Here is an 18,911-nt window from a genome sequence, read left to right on the forward strand (position 1 = left end):
TCTTAATATTCAAATGCGTATTCATATTCAAATATCTTAATCTTAATACACATTGTGATATTCAAATATGCATTAAGATTTAGATGTCTTAATCTTTAAAAAAAAACAAATGAGGCCCGAGTCTTCCTCGAGAAATATGTTTATGTTCCAGAAGTTGTAAATTGAATACAGTCAACCCTCTCTGCCTCGTTTTTCGATATTTTTTTGGCTTTTATAGTGAATGATTGTTATACACCTATAACAACATTTGTCGTTTAAACATATTTTGGTTGTTATAGATAAAAAAATATCCAAAATTTAATTATTTTTATTTTTTAATGTTAAATATAAAAGATTAAAAAAATTGTTCAAATTTAAAATTTCAAAAGATATGCATATTTCACTAGTTAAATATTGAAGAAAGCTAATACATTATTAATAAAATCATAACTAAAAGTATAAATATTTAAACTCTATGACATACATTTTGGAGCTACCTAGAAAAATAAATTATTTAAGGATTGATAGAAGTAATTGTAGCTTGTTTCGTAGATTTTATTCTCTTACTAGCAATATAACACTTAAATTGGCGAAGATTCATGTCCAAATTTTCAGCAAAAAAAAGTATCCAATTGCTTTACCTTTAAGACAGTCTAAGAGTTTAACAATTAAATTTTCTATCTAAATATTTTTTGGAATCTTTCCAATGGAAAATATATAATGTGCAAATCCTCAAATCTTATATCTTGTGTAAGATAAAAACTTTGTTTAATGGAAAAGATTGTGCGATATTTTTAGAATTATTTGTTTATCCGAAAAATCGGATAATGTTGAATTTATGTATGGTTCTAAGGGTACGTAAAATCTTTGATACAAAGACGACAAACAAGAATTTTAGCTATAAGAGTAGGAAAGATGAACAGGAAGCTCCCTCTATTGGATGGCCTAAAACAAGCTTAAATAGATCTCTCTTTCTATCCGTCCCCCCTTCTTGTCTATAAGGATGCCCTTTTTATAAGAGAGGGCCATTCCCGTTAAGATTCTCTACCTTAATGCGTTTGCAACGACTTTTGTCCGTGAGCTCGATACTGGTTCGAGCTCGATACTGGATCGAGTTGTCGGCCTTGGTCAAGGCTCGATTCTGACATGAGAATCTCGGTGTTTGGCGTGCAAATTGGTCGGTCTCTGTATCGTCGATGGTCTCTAACTTGCTTCGTAATTTGATTTGGGTATGAGCCCGATAATGATATCGAGCTACCATAGTTGTTCTCGATGCTCGATATCGAACAGGTCATTAACCGGTCTTGAGGCTCGGAGCTCGACGTCCCTATTTCGTATTTTGACCGGGCATGTTATGCAGATGTCCTTTGATCGATACACCATTATCTTTGACCAGTCCGTATGAATGACTAAGATCGGTTTTAACCGTATACATATAGTCCCCTCGTTTCTCGGAGAAGAATTTAATGAGAAACGATATGATTTCCCAACATCTCGATTAAATATATACTAACGTTTTCAACGATATCGACCATGATGTAAATGATAGCTATCCCGTCGGTTTGGTTTTACCGAGGCATTTAATGTGTCAGACGGCGGTCGGCCACATCTGATACTGAACCGTTAATGCTTTAATATATAAATGGCCTTTTTCTTCCACCATTCGTCATTTTTCATGTCTTCAAACTTCCCAGTTTTTCAAGTTTCCCAGAATTCTTCCTTAGAGCACCAAAATATCTTCATTCTTTGTCTACGACATTTTCAAATGGCAAAAACGTCCAAGTCTGTTCCGCAAAAAGAGACTGCTTCTTCTTCTCGACCTTCTGGTGGTGAGGATATGGGAGAACATCGCCTTGAGGAATTTGTTCCGATTGGGTGTTCGACTGTAGGTGATTTTAAGATTGAAAAGCCTTCTCCGATACCGGGTCGGTGTGAGCTGATGTCGAGGTACCAATGTTTGATTACCGAAAAAGTTCTTGATAAAGTTATACATGAATGTAATTGGGATAACAAACTCGTGGTAATCCCATCGCCCGATGAATTAATTATTACCTACGTCGAAGGGTTCTTAAGTGTTTATACTTATCCTTTCACGTTGGGACCCTTGGACCCTGTCGTCGTTGCCTTTTGCAAAGAGGTACAGCGTGACACTCGGCCAAATTCACCCTTCCTTTGGGAGGATAGTGATTCTTCTTCGATTTTTCTCGAGCAAGGTCGAGGGGCGTATCTTCACCCTCGACCATCTTATGCGCCTTTACAATCCCCGACTTTATCGAGGAATGTTGATCAATCTTGCTTGCCGAGCAACCAAAGCGCCATTCTCGAGTATTGATGAGACTCGGGATCGGGGTTGGATGGGCTGCTTTGTTCGGGGCAGAACCTCGGATCTGATGCCAGCCGATGACTTACCGTTTCCTGAGAAATGGAATATGAGCCGTGAGCAAAAAGTTTTATTTGCTTGTTTTGATTTTGCTGATTGCCTTTTATTTTGTTGATCCATTTTTCGTTCCTAATCGCAGCCATAGCTCGAGTGCCGGAGCCGATCCCGGAACTTAGGCAATGGGTCGAAAGCCTGGTGTTGCAGAGACCATACTCCGAGCGTGCTTGGGTAGAATTATCAAAGGGTCGGTGAGAGGGTCGTAGTCATGGTAAATCCCTTTTAGACTTGCTTTTCCATCGATCCGTATGGTAAATCCCCATTTCCTTTTTTGTAGGACTTGGGAAAGATGTAGTCATGAGGCCCCCATCTAGTGACGAAAACGTTCCTGTCCTAAAGCCGGTAAAAGAGAATAAGAGAAAAGACGTACCTAGTCCCCCGATCTCGTAGAAGAGGAAATCGGTAAAAGATCTCGAAATCAAAAGGGGGGCTCTGATGTTGCGCTTCCGGAGGCGGTCCGCCATTCAAGGGGTGAACCCGAAGAAGGAGAGGAGAAATTTGCCCGCGTACAGGCTAATGTTGTGATTCAACAATCTTCTGATTCGGTGGAAGCAAATCAGGGAAACCTGGCCATAATCCTCGAACAAAATAAAGCCGAGATCATTCCATCTCGAACCAAGCTGATAGAGAGGAAAGCCGAGGGTGAATCTTCTCGAGCAGTAGAGGATATTTTAAGAGAGGAGTTCGGGACAGTTGATGTTGGCGGATCCCCTCAGATTTCAGATGCCATGATTCGAGACGCCGTCTTGTTGGAGGATCGGTCCTATGAGGGTATTCAGGAGTCGACCTATATTCATGGTTTTCTAGAGGGGCTCGAATCAAGTGCCTCAGAGGAGGTCACTGGTATTGGTGGAACGACGGTTCCCAAAAAAGCATCATGGTCAGGTTCTATCGAACCTCCGTTGGTTTATAAACTGGTGGACCGATTTCCGGCCCCAAGTATCGATCCTGACCGGAGGCAAAAGATAGAGTTTTCCGTACCTACGGATACCCGGATTTTTTCTTCCCCCGTGGGGGGTTGCCAGTTATCTTTGGCCCATAATGACCGAAGAGGATCAATTAGTGATAAATGCGGTTGGGCCTGCTTGTCTCTTCAACGAGGCCCAACATTCTTTGAATCGGGTAAATCTACTGGCAATTAGGTTTACATTAGAGTTTGTTGGTAATTTTAATGCTTGTTCTTTTGTTTGCAGGCTTCAGTGTTGCATCACGAAGCCTTTCTTCGCATTCGGGAGGAGCACGATGCCGAGGTTCGGAGCCTTACTGAGAAAAGTGACTCGTACAGACACCTTAGTGAAAATCTTCGAGCTGACTTGACAGCGGCTCGGGAAGGACATGAAGAGGTGGTCGAGCAGGTATTCCTAATATTTCATGATATTGAATATGAAGAAGAGATAACTACTAATGATCCGGTTCTGCAGGTTCGGCAGCGGATCAAGCAAGTTGCACGGCTTAACTCGCGGGTAGAAGCGCTACTGGTCGAGGCAGCTGAATTCAAAAAGTGTATGGATATATTTGCCTCGAAAAAGGAAGCTGTTGAAGCTCAGTTGGAGCTGTCCGATGCCCAACTTCGATCGACGAAAGATAACATCTCAGGGCTGATCGAAAAGATGAAAGATCTTCAGCATCGATTGGATTTGGCCACTTCCGACAAGGCAAATTCGGCCAAGAAACTTGAGGTGGCCCGATCCAAGGCGATCGAGGCCAATAAAAGAGCTGATGCCAAGGTGGCTCAGTTCCGGATTTATGTCGAGGTTCACCAAACCAAAGCTGAGAACATGGTCGAACATGCAAGATGGCAAGCTCGGAGAGAGGCTCTCGAGGAGGTAAGAGTTCAGGGCTTCGATGTTGGGATCGAGATTGAAGTTGCCAGGGCGGAAGAGAACAAAGCTCGGAGGTTGGCCTTTCCCGAAGAGGACTCCGATGATTCAGGGGAGTCTGAAGATGAGGACGATGCTGCAAATACAGCCTCCGGTGAAGATTGAGTCACTTAAGTGCTTAGGTCGTCTGCGTTCTTTTGGTATCGTTTTTTTTTTTGCTTTTCGTATAAAGAACCATTTGGCTGAGGAGATGTCTCTGTAAATATAAATTTCTCTTCCTTTGAAGCAAAATAGCCTCACGGGCTAAGTAGATAGTTTGAATTTTAATCTCTGTTGCCTTGTGGGTAGTCCCCTTTGTTTTGAAAGGCTCAAACATCCTTCAGTTTTAAATAGTCAGTTGTTCGTTTGAATTCAGAGATATGAGTATCTTCACTTGAAATAATGTGGCCCGTAGGTGTAATGGTTGAGTGAGTGCTGATCTTGAGGTAAAAGCAGCTCGTAGGCTTTGCAGTCGAGTGAAGGATTCGAACTTTGATGCATGTAGCCCCTGCCATAATAGTCGAGTGAGTGCTTTGCTTAAACTCAAAAATAAAAAGAACCTGTAGGCTTGGTGATCGAGTAAATGCTTGTTCAAACTCGATACAGAAATAGCCCGTAGGCATAATAGTCAAGTGAGCACTTTGCTCGAACTCAAAATAAAAAGAGCATGTAGGCTTGGTGATCGAGTGAATGCTTGTTCGAACTCTATACATAAATAGCCCGTAGGCATAATAGTCGAGTGAGCGCTTTGCTCGAACTCAAAATAAAAAGAGCCCGTAGGCTTGGTGATCGAGTGAATGCTTGTTCGAACTCGATACATAAATAGCTCGTATGCATAATAGTCGAGTGAGCGCTTTGCTCGAACTCAAAATAAAAAGAGCCCGTATGCTTGGTGATCGAGCGAATGCTTGTTCGAACTCGATACAGAAATAGCCCGTATGCATAATAGTCGAGTGAGCGCTTTGCTCGAACTAAAAATAAAAAGAGCCTGTAGGCTTGGTGATCGAGTGAATGCTTGTTCGAACTCGATACAGAAATAGCCCGTAGGCATAATAGTCAAGTGAGCGCTTTGCTCGAACTCAAAATAAAAAGAGCCCGTAGGCTTGGTGATCGAGTGAATGCTTGTTCGAACTCGATACAAAAATAGCCCGTAGGCATAATAGTCGAGTGAGCGCTTTGCTCGAACTCAAAATAAAAAGAGCCCGTAGGCTTGGCGATCGAGCGAATTCTTGTTCGAACTCGATACAGAAATAGCCCGTAGGCATAATAGTCGAGTGAGCGCATTGCTCGAACTCAAAATAAAAAGAGTCTGTAGGCTTGGTGATCGAGCGAATGCTTGTTCGAACTCGATACAGAAATAGCTCGTAGGCATAATAGTCGAGTGAGCGCTTTGCTCGAACTCAAAATAAAAAGAGCCCGTAGGCTTGGTGATCGAGCGAATGCTTCAACAGAAATAGCCCGTAGGCATAATAGTCGAGTGAGCGCTTTGCTCGAACTCAAAATAAAAAGAGCCTGTGGGCTTGGTGGTCGAGTGAATGCTTGTTCGAACTCGATGTTGTTTGCATAATTAATCGTAGAATATCGATAAAGAAGATTGATCACTCAAGTTATCATACATGTGTTTTGCATCAGGCTCGGGCCAACTACATAAGCATTGTTTGTTTTGTTGGGACACTGTTTGTCGTGAAATAACGAAGTAACATCCTCGCTCTGAACTTTGATAATCATCACAGATGTGTTTAGTGGTAAAGCCCCCCATGCGAGGTTGATTTTAAAAAGGCCTCGGATACTTAGCAATATCATTATTTCCTCTATATGGTTGGTATCGATCTCCGGCCGATTTTTGTTCGGTAGTTCTTTTTGTAACTGACCTGGACATCGATTGGTCATCTTCGACTCTTATTTTGGCTTGATATCGATTGTGCACATCGGTCCAAGTAATAGTCGGGTACTCGATCAGATTTTTTTTAGCCGTCGTGACGTCATTGAGCCCCGCTCGTTTAGACCTTGAGTGAAAGCTTGAACAGCCCAATCGTCTGTGACCGGTGGCAGATCCATTCGTTCCCTTTGAAAACGAGACACGAACTCCCTTATCAACTCGTTATCCTTTTGGGTTACCTTGAACATGTCTGACTTTCTGGTTTCTACTTTGATGGCTCCGGCGTGCGCTTTTACGAAGCAATCTGCAAGCATAGCAAAAGAGTCAATAGAGTTAGATGGTAAATTATGATACCATACCATAGCCCCCTTTGACAAGGTTTCATTGAATTTTTTCAATAACACTGATTCGATCTCATCATCTTCCAAATCATTGCCCTTCACGGCAAACGTGTAAGAAGTGACGTGCTCATTGGGGTCGGTCGTTCCGTTATATTTGGGTATTTCGGGCATATGAAATCTCTTGGGAATTGGCTTTGGGACCGCACTCGAAGGGAAAGGCTTTTGAATGAATTTTTTCAAATCTAGCCCTTTCATCATTGGTGGAGCTCCCGGGATTTGATGGATCCTGGAATTGTATGTTTCTACGATTTTTTCGTTGGCCTCGACTCGTTTAGTGAGTTCCTCGAACATCTTGGTAATTTCGGGAGTAGTCACCGATTCCCGTTCATTCGACTTCTCTATGGCTGGTTCCGTTCTCGGGGTGATTTCTCGAAGTGGGTTGAATTCCGGTGTGCTACGTATGTGATTTTGGCTCAGTAGTTGGGTTATCGCTGCTTGTTGGGCTTGTAACATCTCGAAGATCATCCGTAAGCTGACTCCGATCTCCTCCCCCGTTATGGGTGTCTCGAGCTATAGATCGAGTGTCGCCCTGAGCGCTTTTTTCCAGTTCGGAATGTTTGTTTGCCTCAGGAGCCACTTGTGAATTGACATCTGACGGTATTTCGACTTGAGCTTTGGTGACATAGTTAATTTGCCTTCCGGCCCTGGGTGTTAAGTTATTAATTTCCTCTTGAAGGCCGGCGTCGAGGTTGATAGGCATAGCCATTGTTGACTTTCAAGTTGCAAGCTGGACTGTACTGTAGATTTATATCAAACAATTCCTGTTATCCTTAACCTCACGGTCGGCGCCAAACTGTTTACCCGAAAAATCGAATAATGTTGAATTTATGTATGGTTCTAAGGGTACGTAAAATCTTTGATACAAAGACGACAATACACGAATTTTAGCTACAAGAGCAGGAAAGATGAACAAGAAGCTCCCTCTATTGGATGGCCTATAACATGCTTAAATGGATCTCTCTTTCTATCCGTCCCCCGTTCTTGTCTATAAGGATGCCCTTTTGATAAGAGAGGTCATTGCTCTGTTTACAACAAAATATAAAATAATACATATAGTGGAGGGCCCATGATGATTTCTCTACTCCTTGATTCCCGTTAAGATTCTCTACCTTGATGCGGTTGTAACGACTTTTGTCCGTGAGCTCGATACTGGTTCGAGCTGTCGGCCTTGGTCAAGGCTCGATTCTGACCTGGGGATCTCGGTGTTTGGCGTGCAAATTGGTTGGTTCCCGTATCGTCGATTGTCTCTACCTTGCTTCGTAATCTGATTTGGGTATGAGCCCGATAATGATATCGAGCTACCATAGTTGTTCTCGATGCTCGATATCGAACAAGTCATTAACCGGTCTCGAGGCTCGGAGCTCGACGTCCCTATTTTGTATTTTGACCGGGCATGTTATGTAGATGTCCTTTGATCGATACACCATTATCTTCGACCAACCCGTATGAATGACTAAGATCGGTTTTAACCGTATACATTATTATTATAAAGATTTTATATGGCTGTTATATATGAGTAATTTTACAAAGAGTGTTCTGCTATAAACATGGTTGTTGATGTTATAAGTAAAAATATGTTATAGAGAGGTAAAATATAACTTATTAAAAAATCGGTTATGAGGAAAACTTGACTTTTATAGTGAATGAATGCTATATAGGAATGTTGTTATAGAGAAGTGTAACTGTATCTCAAATAAGGGCATTCATAGTTCGGTTTGTTTAGTTTTTTTCATCAAAAGGTTAATCAAATTAACTATTCTCGGTTTTCTCCATTGAGTTTTTTTTGAAAAAAATACCACTTTGATGATTTTTTTCTTTTTTATGAAAATAAAAATTCAAATACATTGATTTTATTTTTGATTTTCCACCCGGTGTCTAATACCCGTATCAGGACCACCCCTTAACAAAAGCGACTCCACATCTAGAATTCGAATACAAGATTATTTAAGGATAAAAAAATAGTTACTACTCTACCACAACCATTGTTAGTACATCGAATCTACTTTAGAGTTATCAATAGACTATTTTTTGACATAAAATTTAGCAAGAATTTCACAAATTGACAAACTTACGATCTATTCGAATGTTCTTGTGTGAATTTCTTTTTCTCAACAGTTCATGATAATTATTCCATTTCATTAATCTAACAACAGTCAAATTTTAATAATTAAAAAAAATAAACAAATGATCCATACAAGTAGGGATGCCAGATATGTCTAGATTGATAAAATTTAAACTATCATTAGAAATACCAAATACATAGACGGCCCTTGAACTTGTTTGGATATTCCATTAAAAGAAAGGGAAGAAAAATTGATACTTTTATTTTTGTGGAATAGAAGTCATTCTCCTTTTCAGTTCTACAAGAGAAAACTTGACGCAACCATTTGCATTGCTTGATTCACAGAAAATCAAAGCAGTCCCTGTAAGAGCCGTGCATACTAGAAGGGGATTCACGTGTATTGGTAGAAAATAACAAGAAAAAACAAGTATGATAAATTGCCTTATAGCATGAGTAGAATTTCTCTCTACCTCCTAATGGTAGTGGTAAGATCAGGGGCGTACGCAAAAAAAAATTGTAAATGGTGTCGAAATTTTTAAAAGAACAAAATAAATAAATTTAGTTATCATATTGTAGACAACAAATAGCGCTAGCTTCTTGGTTTTGTTCCTGAGTTCAATTCCACTTAATCACAAATGTTAACCATAGAGACTCTCTCAAATATTTCCAAAGTTTATATGCTAGTTGAGGTTTGAACCTCTAACGTCTTAGAGTAAAATCAAGCATATAACCAACACACCAAGAGACGACTTGTATCAAGTATTGTCATTTTTTTCTACTTACTATTCATTTTCTCACAGTTAATACATACATTTAGTAATTTTTTCCGACGAAGCGATGTCAGTTGAAGGTGCATCAGCCCCGGGATAAGGTCTGCGTACATACTATCCTCTCAGACCCCACTCGTGAAACACTGAGTTTTTTGTTATTGTTGTTGTATTATGAGTAGAAATTGTTTTTGAAACATCTAGCAACAAACTTGAGATACACATATCAGCCCCCATTGAGAGAGGGCTGCTACAAGCTAGGAGAAAGTATTTCTGTTCTTCCACCCCCTTTTTTTTTGTTGTATTTATAGCTAATTCGTACACAAGGCAAAGGTGACAGGTTTCAAATTCACAAAAGAATAGTCAGCTGATGGACGGAATGCCACTTCCGAAATTATAACTTGAAATCCCATGTAGCAGTTAATACAAGCTGATGTTTGATAATAATGCCCAGTGATACATATACACAAAAACAGACGCACTCATTCCTAAAAACAAACTACATAACTGATAAATTAGAAGGGAAAACAAGAAACACTACCACGCCTGGTTTACCTCATCTAATCAAGCCTCTATTCCAGTGAAATGCCCGGTTTTACAACCTCAGGGTGTGACTGATTGTTTTCTTCTTTTGTAGGGGCTACAGCATGGCTTTCCCTTGCATTTAAAGCCGGCTTCTCTAAATTGGCTTCACTGGTATCAGCAACATTGAGCAGGCCACTTCCATTTTCAGGTGTTTTAGGGGGCAGTCTTTCTCCCGATTCAAGAGCTGTGTTAGGCAGGCCACTTCCATCTTCAGGTGTTTTAGGCAGTCTTTCTCCCAACTCTAGCGCTGCTTCCATTTCCTCGTACCTGGAAATGACTTGTCGAAGCTCATCATGAAGATTTAAAGCTTCAAACATCAACCCCTCATCACCTGAGGTTGATTCCACGATTCTTTGTATAACAGCTAAAGACTGCTTGCAGTTCTCCAACATGCTCACTGCCAGATCATCCTTCAGTAACACAAACTTATCAGCTCATTCATGTCCCAAAAGGTTTCCCCGCCCATCAGAACCACTCCCACCCCCAAAAGAAATAGAGACAGAGAGAGAGGGGGAAAAGAAGAATTTCAATTTCTTCAATGGAACAACATAAACTGTCAAATAACATGCAAAATGAAATTTCAACAGCAGAATGTTTTTTGTACATATTTAGCAACATGGCTTGATAACTCAGCAATGATGTTGCTTACAATTAAACATTAAGCCCATTTGTTCCGCAGGCCTTAAACTAATTGTGTTAGTTTAAACTGTTCATTTTCAACTTTAGCCATGGAACATCATACAGGAAGAGAAGTTTTTTTGATGAAGTAAATTGCATTAGCGAGGCATCAAGAAGATGCAAAACTACAAAAGAGAACAAAAGGCTAGCTCCTGTACAAACCTACAAGGAAGCTAGCTGGTTAAAAAAGAGGAAAACTTTCAAATAGTAAAATGCTAGCTCCATACCATTTAAAAGTACAGGAAAGAGAAGTTCTATTTAAAAGTAGCCATAGTAAATAATTTGATTTATCTCTAATTCTAGAGGGTAATCTAATATCTTATTGTCAATGTAGCATAAGAAATGCTTCCTCTCCATATCATGTACTCATTATGTTTCAATTTATGTCTTAAGTTCCTTTTTAGTTAGTCTAAAAAAGAATGCCTCTTTCTATATTTAGTAACTGTTTAACTCCACAACTTCACGTAGCATAATTAAGACCACAAGATTCAAAGGCATTTTAGTATATTACACACGTCTTTAGTTTAAGACTACAAGATTCCAAAGTATTCCTTACTTTTCTTAAACTCTGTGTCTAATCAAACTAAGACATAAAATGAAACGGAGGGAGTAGTAATTAAATTAATGAGTATTACAAGGAAGTTTTACGTTTTCACCCCCATTAGTATAACATTAATGACTATTATGCCACTATAAAACAATTTTAAAAAAAGGATATTGACCCAAAATAAAAACAAAATCGTAAGTGCTGAAGTGAATAAATGGTAAGAAATAGAGGCGAAAGATATAAGGAGAAATGCGTGTTGTGGGGGTAACTTCACAAAAATGCTGGTTAAAAAAAAGTTAGTGCACATGTTTGAAAAATTGGTTCCTTATGGCAATTAAGTAGACCATATACACATCTTGTGCAACTTTTATACACTGAGTTGGTGTTCAATAATGAAATTTGTTAACTATCACCCAAAAAGGAAAAAGGTCGACATTGGCTCCTAGTGAAACCAGCCATGAACGAAGCTGTTGCTAATTGGAAGTTTACTTGCTTTAGAGTTGTAAGTTCATATCTTTCAGAAATTCATGCAGCTGATTCAGGAAGAGTCATCTACTACATTTTTTTATACCGACTGGGTGTTTATTAATCAAAATTTGTTAACTTTATTAAGAAAAAAAAGAAGAACCCCATTGGTTCCTCAATGAACCAGCATCGGACAAACTCTTTGCTCATAGGAAGCTAACTTGTTTTAGAGTTGTAACTTCAATTGTTTCAGAATATCATGCAGCAAATTTAAGGACATTGTAGTTCAGAAGGTTAAGATGTAGCCCTCATGCTAAGTTAATATAACAAGTTTCTTTCAGTTTTCAACTTGGTTCGACAGGCATATCACAGGTGGATGAGCTAAGAGACCTAACTCCTCCTACTGTATAGTAATAGATCAGAGATGATTGAAAATAGTAAGAGTAGTAATCAAAGCAATAATCAAAGCAAGACTTATGAGGTAACAAAACTTATAGAATGACTGGAACAGAAGAAGTGGAAGAAACGAAGGGCAGAGGATCACACTGAATAAGAACTTTACAACTTAGTGAAGTATTACCACCAAAGGGAGGAGATAAGAGAGTAACCTTGATGGGCTTTGGTTCAACTTCAGAAGTCAATATGCTGGAAAGGATCTCAAGACTGTTCCGTGTTACTACAAGAAACTCCTTCTTCTCTTCAATGGATTCACCAATATAAGCAGTATGCTCATGATTCCGTGACCCTGTATTAGGAATAGGGTAGCTTTCAGGTGGTGAGAGTAACTGCTCATTCATATGCGACTCCAGGGGATACTGCCTCTTCAAGTTCTATCAAAACGAAAGAAAGTTAAGCGCCTTTATCCTTTGGGTAAACAAGGCATGCAATATGCTAAAAGTAAATTAAAGTATGGTCAATTCAAAGATCACTTGCTAGTCTACCATCAAGCGTCAAACTCCATTTAGTTTTTCTTTGTTTTTGATAAGTTACTCTGTTTAGCAAGTTTAGACAATCAGAAAGACAAATCCAAGATCTTGCATATAGATAATTACGTACGCACCACTCCTACAATACAAAAGAATCAAGCAATAAACGAAACATTCTGATACGAGCATTTTGCTAGCATCTACAATGAGCATTATCAACAATTACAACATTCATGCTCCTTAGCCTTGCACATAAATCGTTACGACCATATGTTCTCCACTGTCTCCCCAAATAGGAATAGGGGTAGGTTGGTATTCAGTGTACCCACCTAGTCATCTAACATGTCTTGTCCCTAACACCCACATGTTCAAAATCACAATTTTCAAAAGTATTCTTTAATTTCTAAACTCGGCACATAGTCAAATTCAAATTAATCCACATAAACTGTAACAGAGGGGATTAAAGCTTACATAGTAAAAAAATTGTCAAGCATTTAAAACAAACACCTCAACAGTTTTCTGGAAGAAAAGAAAAGTGTTCAAGGGTCATACCATGTAAGTTTGACGAAACACAGGCAAGTACCTAAGATCCTCGGATTCACCCCAAGCAGTAATAAGCTCCATAGCCTTAACCCGATTCCCGCTATCAGTTTTTGGGTCCTCAATCATTTTAACCATATCATCCAACACTTTTTCAGACGCCACTTCCGAAAAAACTTTCTCGCAATTAGAAGTACAAGTCTCCAGCAAATCCAAACTCAGCCTCTGGCTCACTGGGCTTTTCGACATAACTAGCTTCTTCTTAATCGCTTTGACTATTTCCGTCCCGTTGAACTCCTCGCTGTTGATCATCCCACAAATTCGTAGGTTTAAGCTCCAATTGGGCTCCTCCATGGTGTCCAACGTGGCTTCGTCTACCATTTTAGATTCTGGGGTTGGGCCTTGTAGGATTTCTTTCATTTTTGCGCTTACCATTCTGCTCATTTGAGCTCCTCCTGTCTTCAATCGTTCGCCCAGTGATGAAGATGCCATTTTCAGTTTGTCCAATTTGTCCATGTTTCTTTCTCGATCAGCTGGATATTGGAGCAATGATTCCAATTTCTTTGTCGGACTGGATATCTTTGGTGATGGGCGGTTTGACAATTTGGGAAAGGTTGCCGACACCTCCTAATTTTGTTGTTTGTTTATAGTACTAGTCTATGTTTTACTTTTCTCCATTGGATAATTCAAAGTAAGGAAATTTACATTATTTGTCCCTCAAATATCGATTAATTTTAATTTTGATCCTACCGCTGTATGAAAAAAGCACCTTTAACTAGGGGTGGGCGTCGGTCGGTTCGGTCGGTTATTATTAAAGTACGGTTCGGTTTATCGGTTTTCGGTTTTGTAATATTAATAACCAAATCAAACCAAAGTATTTACGGTTCGGTGCGATTTTTTCAAGGTTCGGTTCGGTTATTTCCGGTTTAGTTTTTCGGTTATTAACGGTTCAAGATTTTTATATCCGATGTAGACTACGGATCTTTAATTGTAGTAAATTCTTTCACTGTTTCTAGTTGGCAGTGACACTCTCAAAACACCAGTTATACCACTAGATTTTAAGCCTTGGCAATGCATGAAAAAGAACAGAAAAAAGATTTCAAAAAAGACTGCAAAATCTCAAACAGTAGAGCATTCTGCAAATGCACCTTCCCATTTCAAAGAACCAAAGACTAACATCTAATTTGAGCATTTGGGCTTAGTAAGACTAATAGGCTAATAGGCTAAGGTACAGATGGGCTTGGCTAACTTGGGCTTCAGATGGGTATAGGTAGCGTAAGTCTGTAGGCCAGAAATTTTGGGTATGAGTCCAAAATTTCGGTTTTTCGGTTTAACCGAAAACCAAAATACCAAAATCGTAAACCGCACCGAAAAATCGAAATTTAATACTTTTAAAACCGCACACCGACCGAATAATCGTTTAAACCGAAACCGAAAAATTGAAATTCACGGTTCGGGCGGTTTTTTCGGTTCGGCCGGTATTATGCCCACCCCTACTTTTAACCTTCGATTGACTGAAATGCATCTTTTTGCCCGTGAATATCACAAATTTAACAGTATATACCATTAGATTATTTGACTACTCATGTATTATATTAATCTTGTTATGAAAATATTATATTGTGGATGTCCATTCATTACTCCGCTATAGATAATCTTCATGAAGAAGATTATCCATTTAGTGCTCTGTTGAAGTTTATCTACAAGCAGCTGATGCAGGCAGGTTGCAAGCAACTCAATGAAATGATTTGCAGCAGCTTCTTATTAAACAGGCAGGTTGTTAGCAGCTCATGCAGACATCTTACAAGCAGCTGATGCAGGCAGGTTGTAAGCAACTCAATGAAATAATTTGCAACAACTTCTTATTAAACATGCAGGTTGCAAGCAGCTCATGCAGACAGCTTACAAGCAGCTAAAAAAAAAGTGCCTTGCAGCTGCTTCCTGAAAAACCTCTCAGTTGCTTCCTTTCTTCTATAAATAGAGGAGTTTTCAGTTCATTATGAACATAACTTTGAAAGTTTAATAAAATATCAATCTCCCTCTATACTTGTCTTCAGTTTATTTCTTTTATAGTCTTTATTTTATAACACGTTATCAGCACGAGAATCTGCCATCTCAAGCAAATACTCCAAGGTACGAAGTTTTTTTTTCTAAATATATGTTTATCATGCATGTTCATCACGTCTTTCTAGCCAACTAATGATGCAGATGTCATTTTACTTGGATGCGGTCTCGCAAAATTGGAAAGAAAAGTTGATTTTACTTAAGCTAGTATATGGTTGCGAGACTACACATGTAGTTTATGTGGCAAACAGTTGGGGACTATGTATACTTATACAATTGCTAATTTTGTACTTATTTTCCTCCTTGATCGCTTAGTGAAGGATTAAAAGGTGAATAACAATGTCAGATCCATCTAAACTCCAGCAGAGTTTATGACAAATATATAATTACCAACAATGGTAATATTTTCTAAGTCTCGTTATGACTTAACTTCATGGTTCACTTGAACTCCAGCAGAGTACGGTCACCAGAAGCTACTATGTTTCATTTATCTCATTGTAACTAAATTTTGATAATCACCAGAAGTGTTATATGCCTATGACCATCAGAAGTGATAATTTAGGCTTGTTATGGTTATAATGAAGATAAGTTAGAGAAAATTCTATATATTATATGCATATCTCGATTTGCTTCTGAAGTAGCAAATATCTTAAAAGAGGTTCGAAGAATCACAATTTGATACGATTATGCACGTTCAGATAATTATGTTCTATCTCCTGAAGGAAGAAAACTTTTGATAATTATTAATCCATTCCCTGAAGTGAATGTGATAATATTAATAAATCCGTAAATATGAATGTGCTCTTGATATAAATATATTATAATTCACCTCCAGAAGAGTTAATATGATTTAGAGAATATATACTCAATATTTCGTATTTTAAATTTGCTCCTCGATAAGTAACACAATTGAAATTTCCTCCTGAAGTAGGAAAATATTATGAAGAGGTGTTTTCTTGTGCTTAAACAATTATTTTATATAGTTTATTTGATCATGATTTTCTCTCATGATACCAGAAGTGTCTGAGTAATATTTGACAGTACAAAATGTATCAACAACTCCTGAAGAGCTAACTGTTTGTCTAGAAGACACATGACACCAGAAGTGTCTAATAAATATTAGATTGTGGATAATAAATGAAGGCTCTCGAAGAGCTTATATACAAATAATATGTCATTCATATTATATGATTATGGTCAAAACATATGTTGTAGTAAACCTGAAGTTTACTAATACAAATGACTATCATATTGAGACTACAAATGACTGAAGATTGAAAATCTTCATATTTCAACAATCATAGAGGGTAAAATAATATGTATGTGAGAAGTGACCCGCCTTATTTTTCAATTTATACTATATCATGTATCACGGTAAACCAGAAGTTAACTAATGCAAAAGTGGTCACAGTAAACCAGAAGTTTTACCGAGGCAAAAGTAGCTACTGTAAACCAGAAATTTACTGATACAAAAGTAGCCACAATAAATTAGAAGTTTACTAATGTAAAAGTTTATGCCAAGTAAACCAAAAGTTTACTTAGAGATAGCACGTGTCATGATAAACTTGAAGTTTTCATTTGTCATTTTTAAATGAGCTATTTGAGAATTTAGATAAGTATATACTGAAGAACTAGAAGATTCTTTAAGAATTCTCTTTTGTTGTTTGTTCTCGTAATAAATTGATTATACCAGCTAAAGTTGGGACTAAAACCCCTGAATTCTGGAATATATAAAAGGTGAACATGGGCTCATTCACCTATCATGTAAACCACTTATAGATGCATATATGAGATGGTTACATGTGTGTTTATTGTCAACCTGCAGTTTGGCATTTGAAATTGCCTTTCTCAATTAAGAGCATAATTTTCAGATAATGAAATCAAGATAGTTCATCTTGATGATGCTGGTTTATATCCAAGCTAGTTTAGCATTAAATACCTCTTATTAATGACTAAACTATTGCTTATAAGAACAAAGCTTCATGTGTTGGTCTAAGATTTTCTAAATTGCATATAACAACACTTGTATGCATCAGACCAACAAAATATGATAAGTCCTCCTCTCACAATTGGTTTAGGATCAAAAACCAAATATTTTTACTATCTAATAACTTTTAATGTGTAGTATATGATTAATTTCTCTACCACAATGCACAAAGATATGTTTCCCAAAGAAGATTGGGAATATGAGTTAATTTTTCTAACATTTAGGGGATGGAATAAAACAGCTGAAAAATATGCTATATGAATCGAATTATCATTAATATGATCCTCACTTAGAAGATAATTCAAGTCAAATGCCAGAAACATTTGATGATCCAAAATTAAATATCATATTTCAGCTGCAAATACTCCTATTAAAATTAAAGTTCCTGAAGGATAGAGTTTACTGTACGCATGAAGCGTGGTAGACCAATCGGTTCCAAAGGTAAAAATCCTTAAAAAGAATAGGAGCAAATGATCAAAATGATCATAATAAGGAGGAAATAAGCTCTGGAAGAGCCCACGACATAATATTTCATGAAACTCCAGAAGAAGTGCAGGTACCTGAAAATAAAGAAAGTGATGAGATCTCAACAAGATATGTCGCTTGCGAACTGATACGAAATGATCATCGACGATATATTTGATACAATATAGTGCACAATATTGTAAAAGATTGTGAGGATCGGACCTGTAGTCCAGACACCTAAAGATGGCATGCCATTTAAATGTAAGTCATAACATATATGACTCATTTGATTAATTCTATATGAAGATCCCTGAAGGATTTTAAAATGCATGAAGCAAATTCAAAATCTCGGAAAATATATTCAATCAGATTACAAAGATCTTTGTACGGTTTAAAGCAATCTGGGCACATGTGGTATTATCGCATTAGTTAATATTTTTTTAAAGAAGGTTACATAAATGATGTTATTTGTCCATGTATTTTTATAAAGAAAATGGCATCAGAATTTGTTATACTTGCTGTTTATATTGATGACATAAATCTTGTTGAAACTCAGAAGAGCTCCAAAACGCAATTGAATATCTTAAGAAAGAATTTGAGATGAAAGATATTGGAAAGACAAAACTTTGTCTTGGTCTAGAAATTCAACATTTAGCAGACAAGATCTTTACCATCAATTTGCATATACATAAATGGTCTTAAAATGCTTTTACATGGATAAAGCGCACCCATTGAGTACACCAATGATTGTTCGATCACTTGAAGTGAATAAGGGCCCGTCCCGACCTCCAGAAGAGGATGAGGAACTCCTTGGTCCTGAAACACCCTATCTCAGTGCAATTGGTGCACTTATGTATCTTGCTAATGCTACAAGGACTGACATAGTATTTTCTGTTAATTTACTATCAAGATATAGTTCTTCTCCTACACGGAAACATTGGAATGAGATTAAACATATATTGCGATATTTAAAGGTAACTCTTCATATGAGTTTGTTTTATGCTAACAAAGGTAGTGCAGATCTTGTTGGTTATGCAGATGCAGGTTATTTATCTGATCCCCATAAAGCTCGATCTCAAACCGGTAGGGAATGCGTATGGTTGAGATCAGTGATTCATTTTATTCGAGAAAAATATGGTTTGGAATGTAATAAAAGATCCAGAATTTTATACGAAGACAATGCTGCATGCATAGCACAATGAAAGAGAGGATTTATAAAAGGAGATAGAACGAAATACATTCACGAAAATTATTCTACACACACGATCTT

At 37.9% G+C, this 18,911-nt stretch overlaps 1 protein-coding gene across 2 annotated transcripts; it reads right to left on the bottom strand.

Moving 5' to 3' along the window:
• Nucleotides 1-9,755: 9,755 nt before the first annotated feature.
• Nucleotides 9,756-13,813, bottom strand: LOC104121270 (TOM1-like protein 2). 2 transcript variants are annotated; one of them, XM_070189400.1, is made up of 4 exons: nucleotides 13,138-13,763; nucleotides 12,268-12,489; nucleotides 10,184-10,379; nucleotides 9,756-10,117 (listed from the first exon to the last, which is right to left on the bottom strand). In XM_070189400.1, exons 1-4 carry the CDS (start codon nucleotides 13,639-13,641, stop codon nucleotides 9,957-9,959), a joined length of 1,083 nt encoding a protein of 360 aa, XP_070045501.1. In that variant the 5' UTR covers nucleotides 13,642-13,763; the 3' UTR covers nucleotides 9,756-9,956. The 2 variants fall into 2 exon arrangements, with proteins under 2 accessions (XP_070045501.1, XP_009631518.1); XM_009633223.4 differs by having other exon boundaries at nucleotides 9,756-10,379; nucleotides 13,138-13,813.
• Between the last annotated feature and the right edge of the window lie 5,098 nt (nucleotides 13,814-18,911).

Source organism: Nicotiana tomentosiformis, chromosome 1, assembly GCF_000390325.3.
Source record: "Nicotiana tomentosiformis chromosome 1, ASM39032v3, whole genome shotgun sequence".
In the NCBI taxonomy this organism is placed as follows: Eukaryota; Viridiplantae; Streptophyta; class Magnoliopsida; order Solanales; family Solanaceae; genus Nicotiana; species Nicotiana tomentosiformis.